The 22156-nt window shown below is 41.3% G+C and overlaps 1 protein-coding gene across 1 annotated transcript in view; it reads right to left on the reverse strand.

Annotated features, from left to right (window-relative positions):
- The window catches only part of fmn2b (formin 2b), a 399672-nt gene that overhangs the window by 135843 nt on the left and 241673 nt on the right, over positions 1-22156 (reverse strand). The window contains exons 9-13 of the mRNA XM_078557267.1: positions 9732-9820; positions 9417-9546; positions 5775-5921; positions 2776-2835; positions 2454-2574 (exon numbers count right to left, since the gene is read on the reverse strand). Of these exons, the coding sequence (XP_078413393.1) occupies positions 2454-2574; positions 2776-2835; positions 5775-5921; positions 9417-9546; positions 9732-9820 (547 nt within the window). The remainder of the gene's footprint in view (positions 1-2453; positions 2575-2775; positions 2836-5774; positions 5922-9416; positions 9547-9731; positions 9821-22156) is intronic.

The following is a 22156-nucleotide window of genomic DNA, read 5'->3' on the forward strand; positions in this document are numbered from 1 at the left end:
TATTTGTTCATAAAATATTTCCCAGTTTTGCCTCTTTAAAACTGGATTCTTTGCCTGAAGCCAGAGATTATGGTTAACAATAAACCCGTTCGTTTAGGTCAATACTCAGGGATCTGATAAAAACAGAAAACACTGGAAATACTCAGCAGGTCAGGCAGCATCTGTGGAGAGAGAAATAGTTAATGTTTCAGCTCAATAACCTTGCATCAGAAGTGGGAAAAGTTAGAAATGTAAATGTTTTTGAGCAAGGGTTGGGTGGGACAAGGACAAAGGAAGGTCTGCGATAGGGTGGGAGATAAGAAAGACCGAATGACTGAAGAGTTAGCTTTACAGAACCAAAGGGAATGCTGATGGGGCAGGAAACAAAAACATGCCTAGAGCAGGTGTACTGCTATCTGAAAGCAAGAGTAAGAAAACAATCATGCAAAGAAAAGGAAACAAATTGGAGGGGGGGAGTGGGGGGCGCTATGTGTGGGGGGAGTTGGGGGACAGAGTTCACAGCCTGATACTGTTGAACTTGTGTTGAGTCCAGAAGGCTGTAAAGTGCCTAATCGAAAGAGGAGGCACTGTTCCTCAAGCACACCTTGAGATTCACTAGAACAGTGCAGCAGGCCAAGGACAGAGATGTCAGCTTGAGGGCGAGGTGGAGGATTAAAATGACAGGCCACCGGAAGCTTAGGGTCATGCTTGTGGGCTGAACAAACTGGTAGTGGCACATTTACAAATTAGCTTTAAACTCAAGTCCTAACTTAAGATAAAGTCAGCAGAGCATAAGAATCTCTTTGCACGCAGTTCATGTTTGTTAACAGGTGGCATGCACCAGTCTGCTTTGTGCAGTTGTGTCTGAGGAAAGCTGTTTTCCTTGCTTAACTCCTTGGCACAAGGGAGGGGAGCAGGAGAATGGCAACTTGCATGGAGACTCAGGACTGGCAAGGGTGAGACAGTGGTAAGGCAGGGTGTGTGAAGTGGGGTCGGGGGCATGGTGGAGTGAAGTGGGAAGGGCTTAGTGTCCTGAGGGTGGTGGGAGCAGTCAGTCAAGGTGAGAAAATGAGGGGCCTAAAAAGGTGAGATCAGTACTGTCCAAATGTGGGTCCATCTCAGGTTGTTGTCTGGCAGAGTCCTACAGGGCTTTGAGTTCACCTACAACATTTCAAATATCCCTGCTGTGAGTGATCTCAGACAATGTCCTTTACAATACATAGAAGGGAGGGCCAACTGAGCTTGCAAGGTCAGCCATATCCCACAGAGTGCTGAGTACAACACTGGACACTATCATGAACATTCAATAAAGAGTGAACAAAAATGTTTTTTTCCCCCCACAACAGTTAAAATGTCCCCAACTCACCTGTAGCCATCAATGCATGCTAACCACGAGGCATGCCAATACATGTCAATGTCTGACTAAGCTTGACTCGACAAATAATGAAAATGCAGATATGTGTAAAGTGAAACCGGCATAACGTGAATTACTCACAAGTGAAATTTACATTTGACAAACACCCGTGCCACTTTTGTGCTCTCAACAAGTCTCATGTTAATGGCAATAGAGTTGGACTGGAAAGTTGTGGCTGTGATGAAGAGCCTCCCTGTTTGACCAGGAGGCTCCTTTAGAGCCCGGCTGTAGCTGTAGCATTGTCAGCTGATGGTGGGTTTCCCCACAGAAAAGCTTGCCCTACCATGTCTCCCATGCACGTCGTCAGCACTTTAAATTTTAATTAGAATAGTGTGGGAAGCAGCACAAAGAAAAAGAGAACGGAAGTTGCATGGAATTCCAGTTCTGCCATTGGGAATGGTGTGCCACTGACAAAATTCCAGTCTAAATTTTCATTAGAATACATGTATAAGTTCTGTAACAATTGGGATAGAGAATTTAAAATGGTGTCAAAAAGAATGAAACAGTACACAGAAGTGATCAACTCGATGAGCAAATAGCACTATCTAATTACAAAGTCAAAACTTATCTAATTACAGTATGGTGCCTCAAATCTGGCTTTCTAAAGGCCAGAAATGTCCAAAAACCAGGCATTTTTAGAAGGTGCCATGCATCAATTTTAATTGAGTAAAATTTTTAAAAAAACTTACCTGGGCAATTAGGCTAGGCGCTGCATTGGTGCGGTGTGATGCCTGACTATTTATCCACATTACCACTTGCACACTGGGCAACCCTTGAACTTACCCAGCTTGACCCAAACCACCCAACCAGAAATCCGGCAAGGCCTGAAATCCGGCATGGCCTCAGTCCCAAAGTTGCTGGTTTTGGGACACTGTACTTTTTATATAAATACAGTGCACACAAAAACCAAGCTTACTCTCACAAAAGGGCCAACTCTGCAGCAGTAGGCAAATAGTTTGCTGAATTAGTAATCCTTCTGTTAATAGCTCCCTGTCAGTGCAATGAAATGGGGTGATATGCACACTGGTCACAGGGCAAGATTAGAGGGAAAATCATTTACCTTTCAAGTCCTTCTTTAGTTTACGAAGGTCCTTCTCAAAATCTTCAAACTTCATCTGGGAAGCTTGAAATAAGTCCTGTGGTTCTGGCATAGGGAAGATACTTTGTTCTGTACCTGCATCCTGAAACAAGGTGTTTGGAATTTTGAAAGCCGACATCTGAAATTTATCAACTACAAAGTTTTCCCTGCACCTGAACCAATAACTTACAAACATGATTTCATTTGAGCAAAACCAAAACAATTCACAGTTTACATATAATAATACTTTTTAAAAAATTACCAGAAATATATAATCTATTATTCAGAAATATTAAAAACATACCTTGTCAAAATTACGCAAATAATAGGTAACCAGATAGAACAGGAGGTTAATGCTGTTATCCTGAAAGAGATAAAGAAGCCATTTGATACAAGGTAATATAGTGGGATCTTCGTTACCTCCCACAATGACAATCATGACAGATGTAGAAATTGGTGAAAGTCCCCAAAATCCTGGCAGCCCCAACTCCTGACACTCTCCTGTAATCCTCAGATGGATCAAAAGTACATACAATGGTTGCCAGGCCATGATGCCTTGCTTTAGAGATCTTTTCCAGATGGATTGCATTATCCATCAAAAAAAAGCCTAAAAAATGAGTCGAGAAAAGTAAGAGCTGGGTTTTTGTTGTGGGGACAAAAGGCTAATCTTAGCACTCAACATGCATAATACTGGAGATACAAGTACAAAATGTCAAAAGACATCGAGAAAACACGATAATTCAGAGTTAGAAGCACATGTCTTTTAATTTTGACATGTTTCTATTGATATGTAATCAATAAAAGCGTTGAATTTATGCATGAAAATTATGCATTCTCCCAGAGACACGTGGCACATTTTCGATATAGAAATAGTGACTTTTTTCACTTTATGGCTCCCAATAGCTTTTATTTTGGACAACATTTTTTTAACAAGGTCCTTCGGGTAAAAAGGTTGCCGACGCGTGGGATGGGGTAGTATTGTCAGTAATCTGTTGAAGGAAAGTTACAAGAAATTGTGATAAACACTGCATTCTTTTAGATTTATTTTTCTGTCCATTTCCAAATACTTGTAACATCCATTCATGGTATGACTGACATGGAGAGGTTACTGATGGTGCGCAGGAGGCAAATGATCAATATTGACAGTCATTAGCCCAGTAATGCTTCAGTGACGTTGTCATCGCAACTATTAACGTTAATTCAGCTCCCACACTGTCAAGGATTATTAACTCCTTTAATCCCCCAATTAGGTCATTATAATTCACTGCTTAAAGAAAACAAAATCATTATTTCAAAATTAATTTCAAGGCTCATGCTTTAGGCTACGATAACAAGTTCAAAGAGCTGAACTTGTTCTCATTTAATAAGGACTAACAGAACAGTGTATAGACCTTGAGCAAGCGGAAATACATTAACAGGCAGCCAAATTTTTAAACTGTGGTCACAGCATAAGAGCACGCAAGTATGAAGCTAATAAACTGAAAGCAACATTAGAAACTACAGGTATATTTATAAATATAGGGAATTATTTTTAATACAATCTAAGAAATTGTAAATTAGTTGGTTAGCCATCTGGTTAAGGTTTGAACCAAAGCTTAAGATATAGATGAGTGAATACTCTCATAACAACGCTGGGTTCAGTCTTGCTGGGCATTAAAAGAGAAGGTAGCCTGTGGAACTAGGAAATTGATGAGCAGGAAATGACCAGCTGACCCATCAAGCCTGCCTCATGCTGGTTGGAGTTGAATTTGAATTTTGAAGATTAAGCTGGTGTTTTAGTATTTATTTCATACCATTAATTTACAGGAGGTAAATCATCATCAATAAAGTTGAAGTTCATTGATAATGGTGCCAATTGCATATGGTCTATCGGGTCAGAAAGTCATTTCTTATTTCATTTTTGTACACCCTTCTCAGTTAACCAAAAGCCTTTATGACTGATATTTTAAACGGAATACTGGCAGCAAGATGGTTCAAGTCGATTTGGCACCATTCAGACATCCACATCACTGCTAATGACTCAAAATGCTTACAAACACCTGTACAACTCTGGGCCAATTTGCTGTGAAGTGATTCAGCGCGTATTAAAAATAGCCAAAAGCTATATTTATAGTCTTCAGATTCAGTAATTGGAAACAAATTGAGGCTGTTCTGTGCTACTGGAGGAAATGAGCTCAGGTTAATCTCTTTAATATGCTATTTTTGATAAATGTGCTCATTTCCTTCACTTGGGCTGAACAACCTCTCCAACCCACATCCCAAGTTTATCAACCTTATTCGTCTCAGTGAAAAGATTCAACAACTTCCCTCTCTTCCCAATGTCAGTTTCTGTTTCTGAAGAGGTGCCAATGGTTGCAGCCCCTTCTTTAAGCTAAACTAATCTCTAAATTAAATGAGATGTTAATTTTGTTCAGTATTTACTTATATCTAGACTAGGAACTGCAGTTCTTACGACTTTTAAAATGGTCAAATTAAGTTTTCATTTTCTTAAGGTGTTAAAAAGATCATTTGCGACTTCCTAGAAAAAATTCTGACCAGTACTTGAACAACTGGAATTTACTCAAAATTATATAAAAATTGTGTTCCAACAGGAAACTTGTTTTACATACTAAGAAGTTAGTAGCAAACCTTTGCCCAGAAACCTTCCAGTAGCCTGCAAAGCTGGTTCTCCTGCACACTGTTCTTTAAAGAACTTTTCCTTTCTGACATGTACTTGGTATAACAGCCTTACATGGACCACAAAGTACTTTTTCTCTAGTGTACACTTTGACTGATACAATGTCACGTGGATGCAGGATTCCTCAATGGATGCCTCTTTTGTAGCCACATAAAAGTCAGTGCTGACAGCTGTCCCCTTACACTTCTGCTCATGTATGGAGCCAGCGTCAAGTAGAACCCACATCAGCCTTTTAAATGAAAATCATCTGTCGCTGGAAGGAAGGCATCGCTTCCGATGTTCACTCTCTCAAATGCTGGAGATAACCATTGCAAGAAATGCGGGATAATATAATTTTGATTACTGCCTCGAGGCCAGCAGACATAGGTAGTCATCATCTACACGTCCTGCAAAAAGTGCTCAAGATACCTAGATGTTCACACTACTGCATTTTTCCTGCAGATAACTGTCAATCATCACGTTCCCCTAATTTAGCTGTAGACACTACCTGCATGTCTAAACTTTGATTGATCCCAACACAATGTCACAGCAATAGCAGACAACTGGTAAATTACAAATGAATCTCGATTCAGCTTTGTTTGAAAGCAGCCAAGCGGTCACAGTTAGTGCATCTATCATGTACTTACACTGCTCTTAACATCTCGAAGCTTGGGAAGGATCTCTAGACCAAAGCCGTCTGCCTGGCCGCGACTTCTGTTCCCGCCATTCATGTAGTTTCCAAAAGCAAGAATTAGACCCAACACCTGTTTTACACTGGCACTTGTTTGGAGTGTCTGAGGCAAGGGCAGAAAAAAATGTTTTAGCTTAACAACTTTGATTTTATTGCTCAATCATTGGTCCTGAGATCAGTGCATCATTGTAAGGCCATTGTGCTAAAATTGACCCTTTTGAACACAATCATACTCATGCAAGAGAGTTTTGGGCCTGATGCAAATAATTTTCCCCAAATTTCAAAATGCCAAGCAAGTGCATACAATAAATTAGGCAACACTTGATACTTGGTAAGATTTCTCTCCGTAGTCTTCCACCAAGGAATTTTAGAAGGAGATGCACAATGAGTCAATGGTCGCATTAATTTAAAAAGTTCAACACATTTTCCTTAAATGAGCACTTAAGAGGGCATGGAGAATAAGGTTTGTGGGAGGCTGTTCCAGTCCTTAATTGTTATGACAATGTCAGCTTTTGAACTTCTCGTATTTATTTTTGGAATATGTGGCACTGGGAAAGAAGCAGTTATTGCCTTTTTAAATAGTATTGATTGTCAGATAGCCCTTGTGGGGATGTGATGGGGGGAGGGGTTGGTGGTGGGAAAAAAAGATCAAAAATAGGATAAAAGATGGGGATAAAATAATGAATAAAAAAAGAAAATAAATAAAAATAAATGTGGATAAAAATAAAAATTAAAAAGTAAAAATGAATATTGAAAAAAGGGGATAAAAAAGGGGTTAGGATGGAGGACAGTGTACATGGTATGAAGTTGTTGAACACAATGCTAAGTCAGGAAGGCTGTAAAGTGCCTAGTCGGAAGATAAGGTGCTGTTCCTCCAGTTTGCGTTGAGCTTCACTGGAACATTGCAGCAGGCCAAGGACGGACATGTGGGAATGAGAGCAGGGTGGAGTGTTGAAATGGCAAGCGAGAGGGAGGTCTGGGTCATGCTTGCGGACAGACCGAAGGAGTTCCGCAAAGCGGTCACCCCGTCTGCGTTTAGTCTCCCCAGAGTAGAGAAGACCACAATGGGAGCAGCAAATGCAGTAGACTAAATTGAGGGAAGTGCAAGTGAAGTGCTGCTTCACCTGAAAGGAGTGTTTGAGCCCTTGGACAGTGAGGAGGTAAAGGGGCAGCTTTTGCACCGTGATTGCATGGGAAGGGCTGTTTTTGGTGGAGGGTGGGGGCGGGGGGTGGGGAGGTGGTTGGGGGGGAGATGAGGTGTTGGGGGTGATGGAGAAAGAGTGGATCAGGATGTTCTGGAGAGAACAGTCCCTATGGAATGTAGACAGGGGGTAGAAGGGAACATGTGATTTGTGGTGGCATCGTGATGGAGTTGGTGGAAATGGCGGAGATGATCTTTTGAATATGGAGGCTGGTGGGGTGAAAAGTGAGGACAAGGGGCATCCTATCATGGTTCTAGGAGGGAGAGAAAGGTGTGAGGGCACAGGCGTGGGAGATGGGTCAGGCATGGTTGGGGTCCCTGTCAGCCAATGTGGGTGGGAAACCTCGGTTAAGGAAGAAGGAAGATATGTCAGAAGCGCTGTTTTGGAAAGTGGCATCATCAGAACAGATGCGACAGAGGTGAAGGAACTGAGAGAATGGGATGGAGTCCTTACAGGAAGCAGGGTGTGAGGAGCTGTAGTCATGTTAGCGATGGGAGTCAGTGGGCTTGTAATGAATATTGGTGGACAGTCTATCACCAGAAATTGAGACAGAGAGGTCAAGGAAGGGAAGGGAAGTGTTGGAGTTGGACCATGTGAAGGTGATGGAGGGGTGGAGATTGGAAGCATTCCGCTTTCTTCCCTTCATGCCACCATCAGCACCTCCTTTAGCCAGTACCATTACCATTAACACCCCTTTGTCCTTTTGTTCATGACATCTTTGTCAATCTCTCCTTTGCCCCCACCTACCGCTGGCCTTCTATCCAGCTTCACCTGCTCCACCACCCTTAAACAATATAAACTTCATCACACTTTTACTTTGATCTAGCTCTGAAGAAGAGTCATACAGACTCGAAACGTTAACTCTGTTTTTCTCTCCACAGATGTTAGATCTGCTGAGTTTTTCCAGCATTTTCTGTATTTGTTTCATAATAATATAATTACTGTCCCCCGAAAGTTCCCACTTCATCTAAATGCATCGTCCTCTCTGAACCTTCCCCTCAACCTCTCCAACTACATAAAGGAGCATGCCCTTGTCCATTTCATCATCTTGTCTGCTCTATCCCATGTTTTGGTCACTGATAAGGCCACCTTCGACCACTTCCCAATATTCCTCACCACCATCGTCCCTCACCTACTTCTGCATCTGCCCAAAGGCTCTTACAACTGGCCTTTAGCACTCCAACTAATAGCAATTATGCCATTTAAGTGCCTGTGCTAAAGGTATTACCTGCAAGTTGATGTTGCACATGTGAAGCAAAAATGGAAATCGGAAGTAGCAATGCAAGATAAAACAACTTTCTGGCATATAGTTATTTCCATTAAATTTGAAATTATATACAACCAGTACTTATATAACAAATATTCCTCAAAAGAAGCCTTATTTAGGTAAAAAAAGTCATTAAAATTTATTTTTAAGACCTTGGCCTAATTATTGTCCAATTATAAATTACCATTTTACCTCAGATACATACAACACAGAAGCTATTCCAAGTACACTACATAAATGCATGCATTTTGTCTCTTGCTGCACAGGACTGTCTCATTTAGACATTTTACAGCAATTAGACATCAATGGTTAGGGAACGATATTGGTACAAGTATATTTTTCTTTCTGTAAGGCGGTTAAAGCATATGTAAGTTTAAATGTGGAAATTGTTGCTGCTGTCTCATAAATCTTGGTGTCTCACATCAATTCTAATCCGCTGAAACTAATATTTGGACCAGTTAAAGATACCAGCCAGGCAGCAGAGCAACTTTCAAATGACAGGGAATAACATTACAACAGTTTTAAACTTGTACTTACTAAAACCAAGATGATAAATAGGCAAATATGCCACCAAATTATATAAATGCACAAGGGAAGATGGAGGAAAAGATGGCTTATTCCATTTGCAAGAGAACCCACGTCTCCCTCAGGATCAAAATCGGAATTGGATAGTTCCCCATGTCATGCTCCATTTATATATTGTTTGAGATGTAAAGACTGTTTCAATAGTCAGCATCACTGTTTACACGACAACTTATTAAGTAACATTCACCATTTACTATGACAAACTATTTCCAAACATCTTAAAAGTTGATTTTTTTCCCAGCTTACTCTTTTGGGAGTAAATAGAGTTTCAAATTCTACACCTTCCCCCCTGCTAATATATGCACTTGCATTTTATACCCGTAAAAATCTTCAAATGGTTTGGTCCACACATCTCCCCTTAGCATCAATACGATAGTCTTAAAGACAGTGTAGAACTGTGTATGTTAGGAAATGAATGTTTTATACAACCTCCTTTAACAAACCATAAAAGGCAACATTAAAAAGGCAGGAGTGAAGACTCAGTAGCCTTGGAAGTTTATGATGAGACTGGGCTGTGTATTCTGTTCTGTGTGAACAGACCTACCTTGCACAATTTGTCCATTGTTTCAAGCTTACGGTTGATAGCAGCAATATTCTCCAAGAAAGTGGACTGGAAAAGGATACAAAACACTCGTTCGGAGAAATTGACAATTTGAGCCAACTCATAGAGGAACCTGATGGGAAAAGAATAGTCAATCATAACCTGCTTCCAAAAATTGGAGAGTTCCAGTCTCCCTGTGTATGCGCCAACAGGCAATAAAATATCTGAACCAACTGATTAAAAAGTAAACATGTGTGACATTAGCAGTTGAAAGACAGCAGACCACTAAGGATTAAATGCTGCTTAAAGAAAACTTACTGCTCAGGCTTGTCCAAGGGCTTGGCATTGTCTTTGGATGACTTTTGCATCTGTTTTTCAATTTTCTCCAACTCTTCTTGCTGTGCTCGCTGCAGAAAAAGAAAAGTTAATCAAATAAGCCCTGTGTGAAGAGCATAAATTAGGGATATGCAACTTGCATACGATCATGCCCTGTGTTTTGCAACAAACCTGATCTCTACTTTGCAGCTTCAATTATGACAATTTAACAGACCTGCCTTGCTTTTACTTAACATTGTGGAGAGCACTTTCTCTCCAGCCTCAGTTTTAAATTACTATTCCTGGTCTCATGATTTCAGAGCTTGCATAAGTTTGCCTGGGCCAAGCTCCTGTTTCTCGCCACACAAGTGCCAGGCAATAACCATCTCAAACAAGAGAGAATCTAACCATCTCCACTTGACATTCAGCGGCATTACCATTGCTAATCCCCCACTATCAATGTCCAGTTTGATGAGGAGCGGGGGGAGGGGTGACCAGACACTGAGCTGGACCAGCCATATAAACATTATGGCTGCAGGAAGAGATTGGAGATTGGAATTTTGTAGCAATTAACTCACCTCCTGACTCCCAAAGCCTGTCCACCATCTACAAAGCACAAATCAGGCGTGTGATGGAATACTCTCCACTTGCCTGGATGAGTGCAGCTCCAACAACACTCAAGAAGTCAACAGCATTCAGGACAAAAAAGCCCACTTGATCAGCATCTGTCAAACCATAATTAAACATTCACTCCCTCCACCACCAGCGCACAATGGCAGAGAACACACCATATACAAGATACATTGCAGCAACTCACCAAGGCTCCTTCAACAGCATTTTCCAGACCTGCAACTTCTACCACCTAGAAAGACAAGGGCAGATGATGCATGGGAACACCACCACCTGCAACTTTCCCTCCAAGTCGCACACTACCCTGGCTCGGAACAATATTGCCATTCCTTCACTGTAGCTGGGTCAAAATCCGAGAGCTCCCTCCCTAACAGCACTGTGGGTGTACCTACAGTGGATGGACTACAACAACTCAAGGCTCTCCATCACCTTCTCAAAGGCAATTAAAGATGGGCAATACATGCTGGCCTTGTCAGCGATGCTCACACCTCACAATAGAATAGAATATTAAAAAAAAGAACATGTGCAATGAGGGTCATTGATAATATCACCAAGCAGTATGTTACATCAGGTTGTAAGAAATGGTTATGTGGTCAGGAGCAATGCTGGGGGAGGTCAAGGTGACAGGAAGCAAGAAAATGACCCTGGTTAAAGGGCATGTCAGAATAGAATATGCAAGAAGAGTTAAAAATAGGTTGGGATAAAGAAAAGCAAGGGGTAGAGACAGGAATTGAGAAGATAGTAATCCCAAATCTGCATCCCGCCTACCTCAGTAACCTATCACAAGCAAGGGGGCTTACCAAAAATCTATCCACCTCTGCCTTAAAGATATTCAAACACTCTGCTTCCACCGCCTTTTGAGGAACAGTGTTCCAAAGACTCACAACCCTCAGAAAAAATTTCGTCTCATCTCCGTTTTAAATGGGCGACCCCTTATTTTTAAACAGTGGCTCCTCCTTGTTCTAGATTCTCCCACAAGAGAAACATCTTCTTCGCATCCACTCTGTCAAGATCCCTCAGGACCTTATATGTTTCAATCAAGTCGCCTCTTACTCTTCTAAACTCCAGCAAATACAGGCCTAGCCTTTCCAACCTTTCTTCATATGACAACACACCTATACCAGGTATTAGTCTGGTAAACCTTCTCTGAACTGCTTCCAATGCATTTACATTCTTCCTTAAATAAGATGACCAATATTATACACAGTGCTCCAGATGTGGTCTCACTAATGTTCTGTATAACTGAAGCATAACCTCCCTACTTTTGTATTCAATTCCCCTTGCAATAAATAATATTCTATTAGCTTTCCTAATTATTTGCTATACCTGCACACTGGAAATATGTGATTCATGTACTAAGACACCCAGGTCCCTCTGCATCTCAGAGCTCTGCAGTCTTTTACCATTTAGATGATATGCTTTTTTATTCTTCCTGCCAGAATGGACAATTTCACATTTTCCCACATTATACTCCATTTGCCAGATCTTTGCCCACTCACTTAACCTATCTACATCTTTTTGTAGCCTCCTTATGTCCTCCTCACAACTTACTTTCCAACTATATTTGTGTCATCAACAAATTTGGCAACCTTCCCTTCACCCAAGTCATTTATATAAATTGTAAATATTTGAGGTCCCAGCACTGATCCCTGTGGCACAGCACTTGCTACATCTTGCCAACCTGAAAAAAGCACATATATGCCTACTCTGCTTCCTGTTAGTCAGCCAATCCCCTATCCATGCCAGTATACCCCCTATACCATGAGTTTTTATTTTACGCAATAACCTTTGATGTGGCACTTCATCAAATGCCTTTGGGAAATCTAAGTACAGTACATCCACCCACTCTCCTTTATCCACAGCACGTTACTTCCTCAAATAACTTCAATAAGTTGGTTAAACGTGATTTCCCTTCCACAAAACCATGTTGGCTCTGCCTGATTACCTTGAACTTATCCAAGTGCCCTGCTATATCATCTTTAATAATAGCTTCTAACATTTTCCCTTTGACAGATGTTAAGCTAACTGGCCTGTATTTTCCTGCTTTCTGAATAACGGAGTTACATTTGCTCTCTTCCAATCTGATGGGACCTTACCCGAATCTAGGGAGTTTTGGAAAATTAAGACCAATGCATCAACTATCTCGTTAGCCACTTCTTTTAAGTCCATAGGATGAAGTCCATCAGGATCTGAGCACTTGTCAGCTCGTAACTCCAACAATTTACTCAGTGCTATTTCTCTGGTGATTGTAATTTTCCTGAGTTCTTCTGACCCTTCCATTTCCTGATTTATAGCTGCTTCTGGGATGTTACTTGTATCCTCTACAATGAAGACTGCTGCAAAATATCTGTTCAATTCATCTGCCATTTCCTTGTTTTCCATTATCAATTCTCCAGACTCATTTTCCGTCAGGCCAACGCTCACTTTGTTAACTTGTTTCTTTTTAAAATATTTATACAAACTCTTACTATCTGTTTTTATATTTCTGGCTAGCTTTCTTTCGTACTCTAACTTTTCCCTCCTTACTAATCTTTTAGTTATTCATTGCTGTTCCTTATATTCTGTCCAATCATCTGGCCTTCCACCTTTCTTTGCAGAATTATATGCTTTTTCTTTAAGTTTGATACTATCTTTAATCATTCTAGTTAACCACGGATGGTCTGTCCGTCCCTTGGACTTTTTCTTACTCGTTGCAATGTATTTATTCTGAAATATCCCCTTAAATGTTTGCCATTGCATCTCTTTTGACCTACCCCTTAACCTAATTTGGCAATTCACTTTAGCCAGCTCTGTTTTCATGCCCTCATAATTGCCCTTAAGTAATTTTAAAAACATAGTCTCAAACCCACTCCTCTCTCCTTCAAACTGAAATGTAAAATTCAAGTATATTATGGTCACTGCTACCTAGGGGCACCCTCACTATGAGATCATTAATTAATCCCATCTCATTGCACAATACCAGATCTAGTATAACCCCCTCTCTGGTTGGCTCCGGGCATGCTGTTCTAAGAAACTATCCCAGAAACATTTTATGAACTTACTTAGGCTACCTTTGCCCTTCTGACTTTTCCAGTCTACGGGCAGAATGTTGCTGTCAGCGTGTGGGGGCGGGCCCGACACCAATGAGTAAAATGACGCAAGATGACGTCGGGCGTGCTTCCCGTCATCACGCATCATTTCGGCATTGCGTTCGGCGGGCGCGTGCCGGAGGCGTTATTAATGGCCTATTAAGGCCATTAAGAAAGCAACTTACCCTATTAACAACCCTGAAGGTTGGCGGGCAGGCGAAGAGCCCAAGGGGCCTTCGTGTTTTCCAGGAAACCTCATTCACGGGCGGGATGAGGTTTCCTGAAGGTTTTATAAAATTAATAAATAAATGTTTTCAACTTCACAAACATGTCCCAGCTCATGTGACACTGTCACATGAGGCGACATGTTTAAATAATTTTTAACTTTATTCTTAAAAAACTTTTATTATCCACTTAACCTTCCTGAGGCAGCTCCGTGCCTCAGGGAGATTCCTGTGCTCTTTCGAATGCATGCGCGAAAGAGTGCAGGCCCCGACTCTCCCTCCTCCCCCCGCCTGCACAGGTAGCGCCGAGTGCAACTGGCCGCGCGTTATGCTGGGCGGGCCTTAATTGGCCCGCCCGTGTAAAATGGCAGCGTGCAGCCGATTGCAGGCGGCAATCAGCCCCCCGCCCGCCCGCCACAGGTAAGATTCTACCCTACATGTAGATTAAAATCCCCCATGATTATCGCTGTACCTCTCTGACAAACTCCCTTAATCTATTCCTTTATGCTCCAATCTACCATGTGGTTAGTATTAGGGGGCCTGTACGAGTTGGTCATTGATCAGAGGAGTTTGCAGTTATCTTTACCTTCAAGAACTATTTTGGTTCAGGAAGTGGGCAGCTAGATCAGTTGGTGGAGCAGGATGATAAAACCTGGAACTGGGATTTGATTCAATCAAAATAAGGATGTGATGAGAGGTGACACTGGTCTCAAGGGAATGAGCAACCTGCAAAGCAATGTGAAATGGGCCAATAGCGAGACCAGAAATATGGGTTGCAAAATTCGGTGGAAAGGATAAAGGGTCAGGGAGGTTAAGGGAGATTACCCCCAGGGAATGACTTTTGCTGGCAATGGTGGCCAGACTATTGTGCTGCAAAGGGTTTCTGTGACTTGTTTATTACAGATTATTCAAATAAAATGACTTGTAAGTTAAGCGCTTTCTAATTGAAAACAGTTCCATATAAGTGTTACATTCCAGAAAAAGTGTGATGCAGATACCATTCATCAATATAATACAAGACTGTCTGCAACACAGGAAGACAAGCATTTCGTTAGAACCTTTGATGAGCACACCATCACCACAAAAGTCATGTTTTAAGGACAAAAGATTCTGAGACACTTTCAAGAATGTACAATGTGCCCAAGGATAGGAATGTATAATATTTTCCATTAGCACATCTCTAAAACCATTTGAGTCAACTGTTTTATTTATGAAGGTTTAAACATTTAATAGTTTCAATGTATAGCCATTGCTTGAGAAGCCAAAACTAGTACTTTATGTTACAGATAAATACATTTGACCTACTTAGTTAACTCTAACATGCAATAACAGAACCATTTAGTTGAAGGAGAAAAAGGCAAAATGGAGACCACTGCATTGTCATAAATTTAGGGTTTTACCAAGATGGAATGGTCCTAGTTGACAATGTTTAATTGAAAATAGATATTTGTAATTATCACAGCTCTCAAATAAGGAATTACTGCTGGATATACTTCAGAGCCATAACAATTTTCCCTTGTGAATTAGATTCAGAATATGAAGGTAAAAAGTAAGGTAAAGCAAGTTTTAAAAAAAATGATATGGTACCAAAAGGAAGCCAACAAATCATTGAAAGCATCATCACCATTACTATTGAAATCAAAAACTTAAGTATTTTTTAGGTCAGGACTTCTCTTAGAACAAAGTTCATACTGAAAGTATCAATACATTCCTATACTACATGTCTTTATCACATACAAACCCAAGCAAATCTAAATAACAGTACAGGATGGCTTCAGTGAAGAATGAGAGCATTCCTACTTCAGATGGACTATCACTATTCTGTGGGAATCGGGAGATAGAGAAAGAAGGGATCCCGTATTCACCAGCCTAGGTAAGTCAAACATGTTTTACCCTTGGTTTTCCACTTATTTTATTTTCTAAGCCCCCAACTCAGGCTGAGAGTCGTTTAAAATGTAATAACCGTGCTATTCAAGATAGCCTATGTTGAAAGCAGTCAGAAGAGCCTTTTCGTGCAGAACAAGCTATTTTACACAGCAGATTATCTGCAATAATGAACTGCAATGTGATTTTACTGCAGATACTGGAAATCTGAAAAAACAACAACAGGCAGAATTTTGCCCTAGGCGGGCGGCTGGGGAGCTGACCACCAGCTGCGATTAGGACTGGACCACGATTTTACGCTGGTGGGCCAATTAAGGCCCACCCAGTGTGAAACGGGAGGTGGGGAGGGAGCGAGGGAGGGCGAGTGGGGCGTGAGAGAACTTCGCCCGTGGATGAGGTTTCCCAAAAAATGGCAAAGGCCGCTTGGCTTTTTCGCTTGCCAGCCAACTGTTAGGGAATAATGGCCTTAACAGGCCTTTTAATTGTCGGTGGGCCCGCTGACCGAACTATGGTGTGACTGCGCGTTGACGTCGGCAGGCTCAGCCAACGTCAATGCGCTCCACTTCCCGCTCAAGCAGGTCGGGCGTGCACTGACCCGTTGGGCAAAAAATTCTGCCCAAAATGTTGGAAATACTCAACAGGCCAGGCAGCATCTGTGGAGGGAGAAAGAGAAAGAAACAGAATTAACATTTCAGCTCAAACTTCTGATGGCCTGAAATATTAACTCGTTTCCCTCTCATAGATGCTGCCTGGTTGCTGTGCATTTGGTAAATAAACTATGTTTAGCTATTTTCATTTTGTGCTTTGTCATGAAGTTCATCTCAAAGTTTTATTGGGCCTGGATCAATCCAGTCTGTCCTCAAGAGTGCCCCTGGCCTAACTGATGTTACAGCACAAGCAACATGGGAGAAGTTTCAGAAACTGAAGCACTATTAATACTGTCAGCATCCAAGCTGTGGCATTTAATTCTAAACATTTTTGAGAAATTGTTTGATCTCCCAGCTATACTTTCTTGAATTGTGATTGAGAAATCAAAGCTCTCTTTCACTTGGGGTCTTGACGGTTAAAGGGGTGATCTGACCTGACCCAGGGGAAACTCCCCGCCCTTCCTTAAAAGCACTGCTATGGGTCTTGAACAGCCATTAGAAAAGGCAGACAGACTCAGTTTCACATCCCAGGCATTCCTCAGTATTATGCTGGGATGCAAGCCGAATTTATCTGCTCAGGCTCTGTTGTGGGCTTACCCTAAACTTCTAGCCTCGAGTTCAGCATGTTACCAGCTAAGCCAAGCTGACAGCAATTTACAAAAAGGGGCCCAATACAATCATCGCGATTGTCATTTTCCTGAGCGTACAGTGGAAAGAAAAGAAATTGCAAAGAATAATAAAGTGGCTTGTTTTTAGGAAAGGAAAACTGTTTAACAATTACAGGGATTCCTATTTTAACATAAAAATGCTTGATTTTTTCTTTGTGGGGTCGGGTGGGGTGGGAGAAATTCATAATGCTAATGAGAAGCTCTCACATGCTGCCATTCAGATTGCATTGTCTCACTTTAATGTGGATTTTTTGGTGATCAAGTTAAACAAACCCAAAATGCTGCGGCTGTGGAGGGCAGACAAGCTGGCAGCAACTGTGAAGTGTCGAACCACTTCAAGCCTGTCTGACCAGCCATATCCTGAGTGCTTCCAGTACCAGCTTCCAGTGAAAGTCACAGCATGAAAATGCCAAACATGCAAGAGAAGTATTTTCATTAGTGCCTAGAAGCTGACAAAGTGATTGTGCAACAAGCGGAAACTGGGATATGGAAAAGTTGAAGCATTGGGGATTTGACAAATATGAAAAGCGTGCGCATTTCACATTCTGTACTCAGCCCATCCTAGAAGAGTTTTTTTGGAAAGGCCCGATGCTGAGGTGGTATGAAAAAGGAACTTTCAAGCAAGCTAGAGCGAGAGAGAATTTTCTGTTGTGTAAAAGACTGAAGGGAACGTTCAGTCAGTATTTCTGATTTATAATTAACTAAAGACATGCTTTGCTTTTCAAAGTTACCCAGCAGCATTGCCACAACTCAGTTATTGCTTTAAATTTTAAAACCAATAAATTCAGGTCTGTGAACCAAAATATTAAGAATATGGCTTTTTAAGAAAGAGATGCTCTGTGCTTCTTACCTATCTTAAAGACTAGAGAACCTTTGAAGAATAGGGCTGAAAAGAGAGACATGTTGCTGAAGCTTTTCATCTTGCACTCATCAGAACAAACGCACAAAATAGCAAATTTCAAATGACCACCACCCATTTACCTCAAATAACACTGGAAAGTCAATGTACCTCAAAAATTTGAACAGGTTAAGCAATCCTTTTCACATTGCTACTATGCAATGATGATACAAGTGGTATTTTCCACTAAGAAGATGCTGCTGTCAATCCCAAAAAGAAAACATTCTGCCTACCACACAATTGAGCGACATCATGTATGAATTTCAGTGCCAGTGGGATTCCAGGTATGTAGACCGTAGGTCCCAATGGTTGGCTGATTGAATCAAACACTCACCCGGATGCTCATAATAGGCAGAGTACAGACCGTGCCCATGCTTGCAGAAGGCAAAACAAAATATTTGCTGTTAGATGTGATTCCGTGATTGTTCAGCAAGTGTTGCCCAATGCTGAGTGCGCCAATAGTGACACTAACATGCGATTTAAGATAACTTGTCGAGTAAGAAGCGACAGATTCATATGTAGGAACCAATTCTCTGCAATTAAAAGGAATATGTTCAAGCCTTGCACTTTTTTTGAATTACCCAGAAGCATGGGCAGCCTATGTTCCCCATTGCTTTCTTCATGGCAACTCCTCAGATGATCAAAAGTGACGTCATCTGATCAGCACCCTTTTCTCCTGGTGTATAACCTGTGGTGATTGTTTGAAATTTGTCATTCTAGCTTTTCTCCTGATGAGTACAAGAGAAAAAGCTTCGGCATAATGTCTCTCTTTTCAGCAATTTTCAAGTTCTGTACTACCAAGTGACTGTTTGCAAACTTTAACAGTTGTGTCTTTGAAAGAAAAACATGATTTGCACCAACTTTTAACTTTACAAAATGAACTGCAACTTGGTCCATTGTAACTATGAAATATGGGCCAGAACCTGCTGGGAGTATACAGCGCTCACCATTATTAGTACATAAAGAATCCAGAAATTTGTGGTGAAGAATGTGCACATTGAGGGTTTCAAATTGCCACAAATTGCTGGACGATTTGCGATACTCCACCGTTAGCTTTGTAAAATTGGGATCTCGCCCTCCTGTTAACCTTTTCACGAGTTGACAAATTGCTGGATTTGCACCATAAATAAACTTTCCACAGACATTTAAGGTTGATATTTAACAATGAACTTTCTCATCCTGACATGCCACTCAATCTTAGAGGTCCAGAAATGAAGTATTGAAACTGTGGAATCTCACTCCCGTGAGCAGTTAATTGTTCCTCAAGGTTATTCCAACTTTTACATTTTTGTCTTCCTACTTTTCCTTTGTCCTACATTATTCTCTCTCAATCATTTTTCTCTTTCCCTCATTTTTTCCTCTGTAATGGTCAGTTTAGCAGTAAAATAGCTCTGCACTTTTTCCACTCCTCAGTTGACTGCAACACTTTTTTTTAAAAAGAAGAAAGTTTGCTTGACAATTCAGTGAGAGGTTAACTGTTCAAATGCTGTGACTACAAAAGACACACACAGACAGGTTTATTTGTAAGTTTGAAAAGAAAAGGAAATAGGATTTATTGTACTTAACACCCGATCAAAAGAAAACACTCCGATTGTCACTCACGCACGCATTCTAGAGTTCACATACACACACAGAAGTTACAAAGTGAAGGGTAAATTGTTTAAGAGTCCAAAATATGTCAGCTGTATATGGACACTGTAGATTGATGACTTGGCTTCCTGAAAGATGTTGACTGATCATTTCTCTCTCTTCATCTGGAGTGAGCAGCTGTTGGGTTGACTTTTAAGACGCTGTCTGCAGATTGCGGCTGGTTAAACAACGGACAAGAGGACACGGGGGCGCAAGGGCAAGGGGCTGCAAGGGCAAGAGAGCGAGAGTCAGAGAGCCCACTCAGGGTCTTTCTAGTCTCACACTCAGACCTCACTTCTTCTGCCTGGCCTAGAAAAAAGCAGTTTCTTAAAACACAAAAAGGGTTAGTTTGCTAATCACATGATCTCCTCTCTCAAATTTGGCAGTTACTCAAACATAGTAATAACAATCAGATTTCAGGTCCGGTGTTTAGAAACAATTAGTTTGTTACGAAAGTATGATCATTTTCAGAATACTTCTCTGGTTTGTAGTAAAGTAGGGTGTGAGTGTAGATGGTTCTGTCTGTGAGATTTAATAACATTTGGAATCAGGTAGACTGCAAGCTTGAAATTATCGAAAGAAGATAGGCGTAGAAATGTACTTAAGAGATGTTAATGAGTAAACAGGGATGCTGCCTTAGCATGTAAGGTGTGAAGGGAATTTACATTTTTAGATAAGTGGTTTTTTTTATTCATTCATGGGATGTGGGCTTTGCGGGCTGGGAGAACATTTATCGCCCATCCCTAGTTGCCCTTGAGAGGGTGGTGGTGAGCTGCCTTCTTGAACCGCTGCAGTAGGTACACCCACAGTGCTGTTAGGAAGGAAGTTCCAGGATTTTGACCCAGTGACAGTGAAGGAATGGCGATATATTTCCAAGTCAGGTTGGTGAGTGGCTTGGATGGGAATTTTCAGGTGATGGGGTTCCCATCAATCTGCTGCCCTTGTCCTTCTAGATGGTAGGGACCATGGGTTTGGAAGGTGCTGTCTAAGGAGCCTTGGTGAATTCCTGCAGTGCATCTTGGAGATAGTACACTCCACTGCTACTGTGCCTTAGTGATGGGGGTGATGAATGTTTGTGGATGTGGCGCCAATAAAGTGAGTTGCTTTGTCCTGGACAGTGTCAAGCTCCTTGAGTGTTGTGGGAGCTGCACTCACCCAGACAAGGGGAGAGTATTCCAACACACTCTTGACCTGTGCCTTGTAGACAAGCATTGGGGATTCAAGGGGTGAGTTACTCATCGCAAAATTCCTCACCTCTGACCTGCCCTAGTAGCCACAGTATTTATATGGCTGGTCCAGTTCAATTTCTGGTCAATGGTAACCCCCAGGATGTTGACAGTGGGGGATTCAGTGATGGTAATGCCATTGAATGCCAAGGGGCGATGGTTAGATTCTGTGTTGATGGAGATGGTCATTGCCTGACACTTGTGTGGCACGAATGTTACTTGCCATTTGTCAGCCCAAGCCTGGATATTGTCCAGGTCTTGTTGCATCTGGACAGGGACTGCTTCAGTATCTGAGGAGTCATGAATGGTGCTGAACATTGTGCAACCATTAGTGCACATCCCCACTTCTGACCTTATGATGGAAGGAAGGTCATTGATGAAGCAGCTGAACATGGTTAGGCCGAGGACACTACCCTGAGGAACTTCTGCAGTGATATCCTGGAGCTGAGATGACTGACCTCCAAAAACCACAGCCATCTTCCTTTGTGCTAAGTGAAGGGATTGTTTGGATGTCAAAGGGATGTTAGTCTGTTTGCAACTAACCAGATAAGCAAGGCTAAGGAGTATTTTTATTTTTCCCCAAAGGTTACTGACAATATTTACAACATGAAAGTTTTTATACTATAGGAAATGTACACATATGGAACAACGGACTTTACATATCAAACAGAGGGAAACATATATAAAGAAGAATGAAAGGCTGTTTTGTGGGGAGGCCATGTATGATCGAACAGGGGTGTGTTAAATAGCCTTGAAGGAGCCTCCAGCTATTTTGTGTGCAAGTCTGCTGTGTTCAGTAACTAAAGTTAGAGAAAGCCATTTGGAATTCCACTGTCAAGTGGGTACTGTGTTAACTTGCTGTGTTTTTAAAAAAATCTAAAATCTATTTTGGACTGTTGCTTTAAAGGGGGTTTGTCAGATTAATTAGGAATTTTAGGTGTTGTTGTGGTATTAAGTAATTGTAGTCTTTTGTATGTGCTTGAAATCTTTTATTTTGTTAATAAATATTTTAATTATAAGTTTTAAAATCTCTAAAGGTCTTAGTGGGCTCATTATTTCTGAATTCAGAGCACACATCTTCTCATAATAAACACAAATTGCAAAACTGTTGCGATAGGGTGCCCAAGTTTCCCTTGTGGATTTGGTCCAGTTGGCACACATCATCTGCCACGTCACAACATTGTGGTTCCAGAAGTTTCCATTTCAGCCAGGCTCCACTGTCCAAAGTGATTGAGTCTAACAGCCTGGTCCATGACCAGCTGAATACACAGGTGACGTCTGGATGTTTTGTGAATGGCTCAGGAGATGAGTTATTCACACTCACCTTAGTGGAGTTGCTTCTGGTGAGTCACTTCTAGATAAGCCGACTCCATTCTACTGCCTTTGGAATTTGTAGAGTACAGCTCTGCAAATGTTTGGCCATCTTAGAAGCTGCTGTTTTAAGTCATTTAAAAATGCTGCTGTCCAGTCTTTTAACTTTTTCCATGGTTTTGTCCCATTCAATAAATAGTCACTTTCGATATAACACACGGATTTTGTAATACTGCATCCAGC

Source organism: Cetorhinus maximus, chromosome 14 (genome assembly GCF_964194155.1).
Source record: "Cetorhinus maximus chromosome 14, sCetMax3.hap1.1, whole genome shotgun sequence".
In the NCBI taxonomy this organism is placed as follows: Eukaryota; Metazoa; Chordata; class Chondrichthyes; order Lamniformes; family Cetorhinidae; genus Cetorhinus; species Cetorhinus maximus.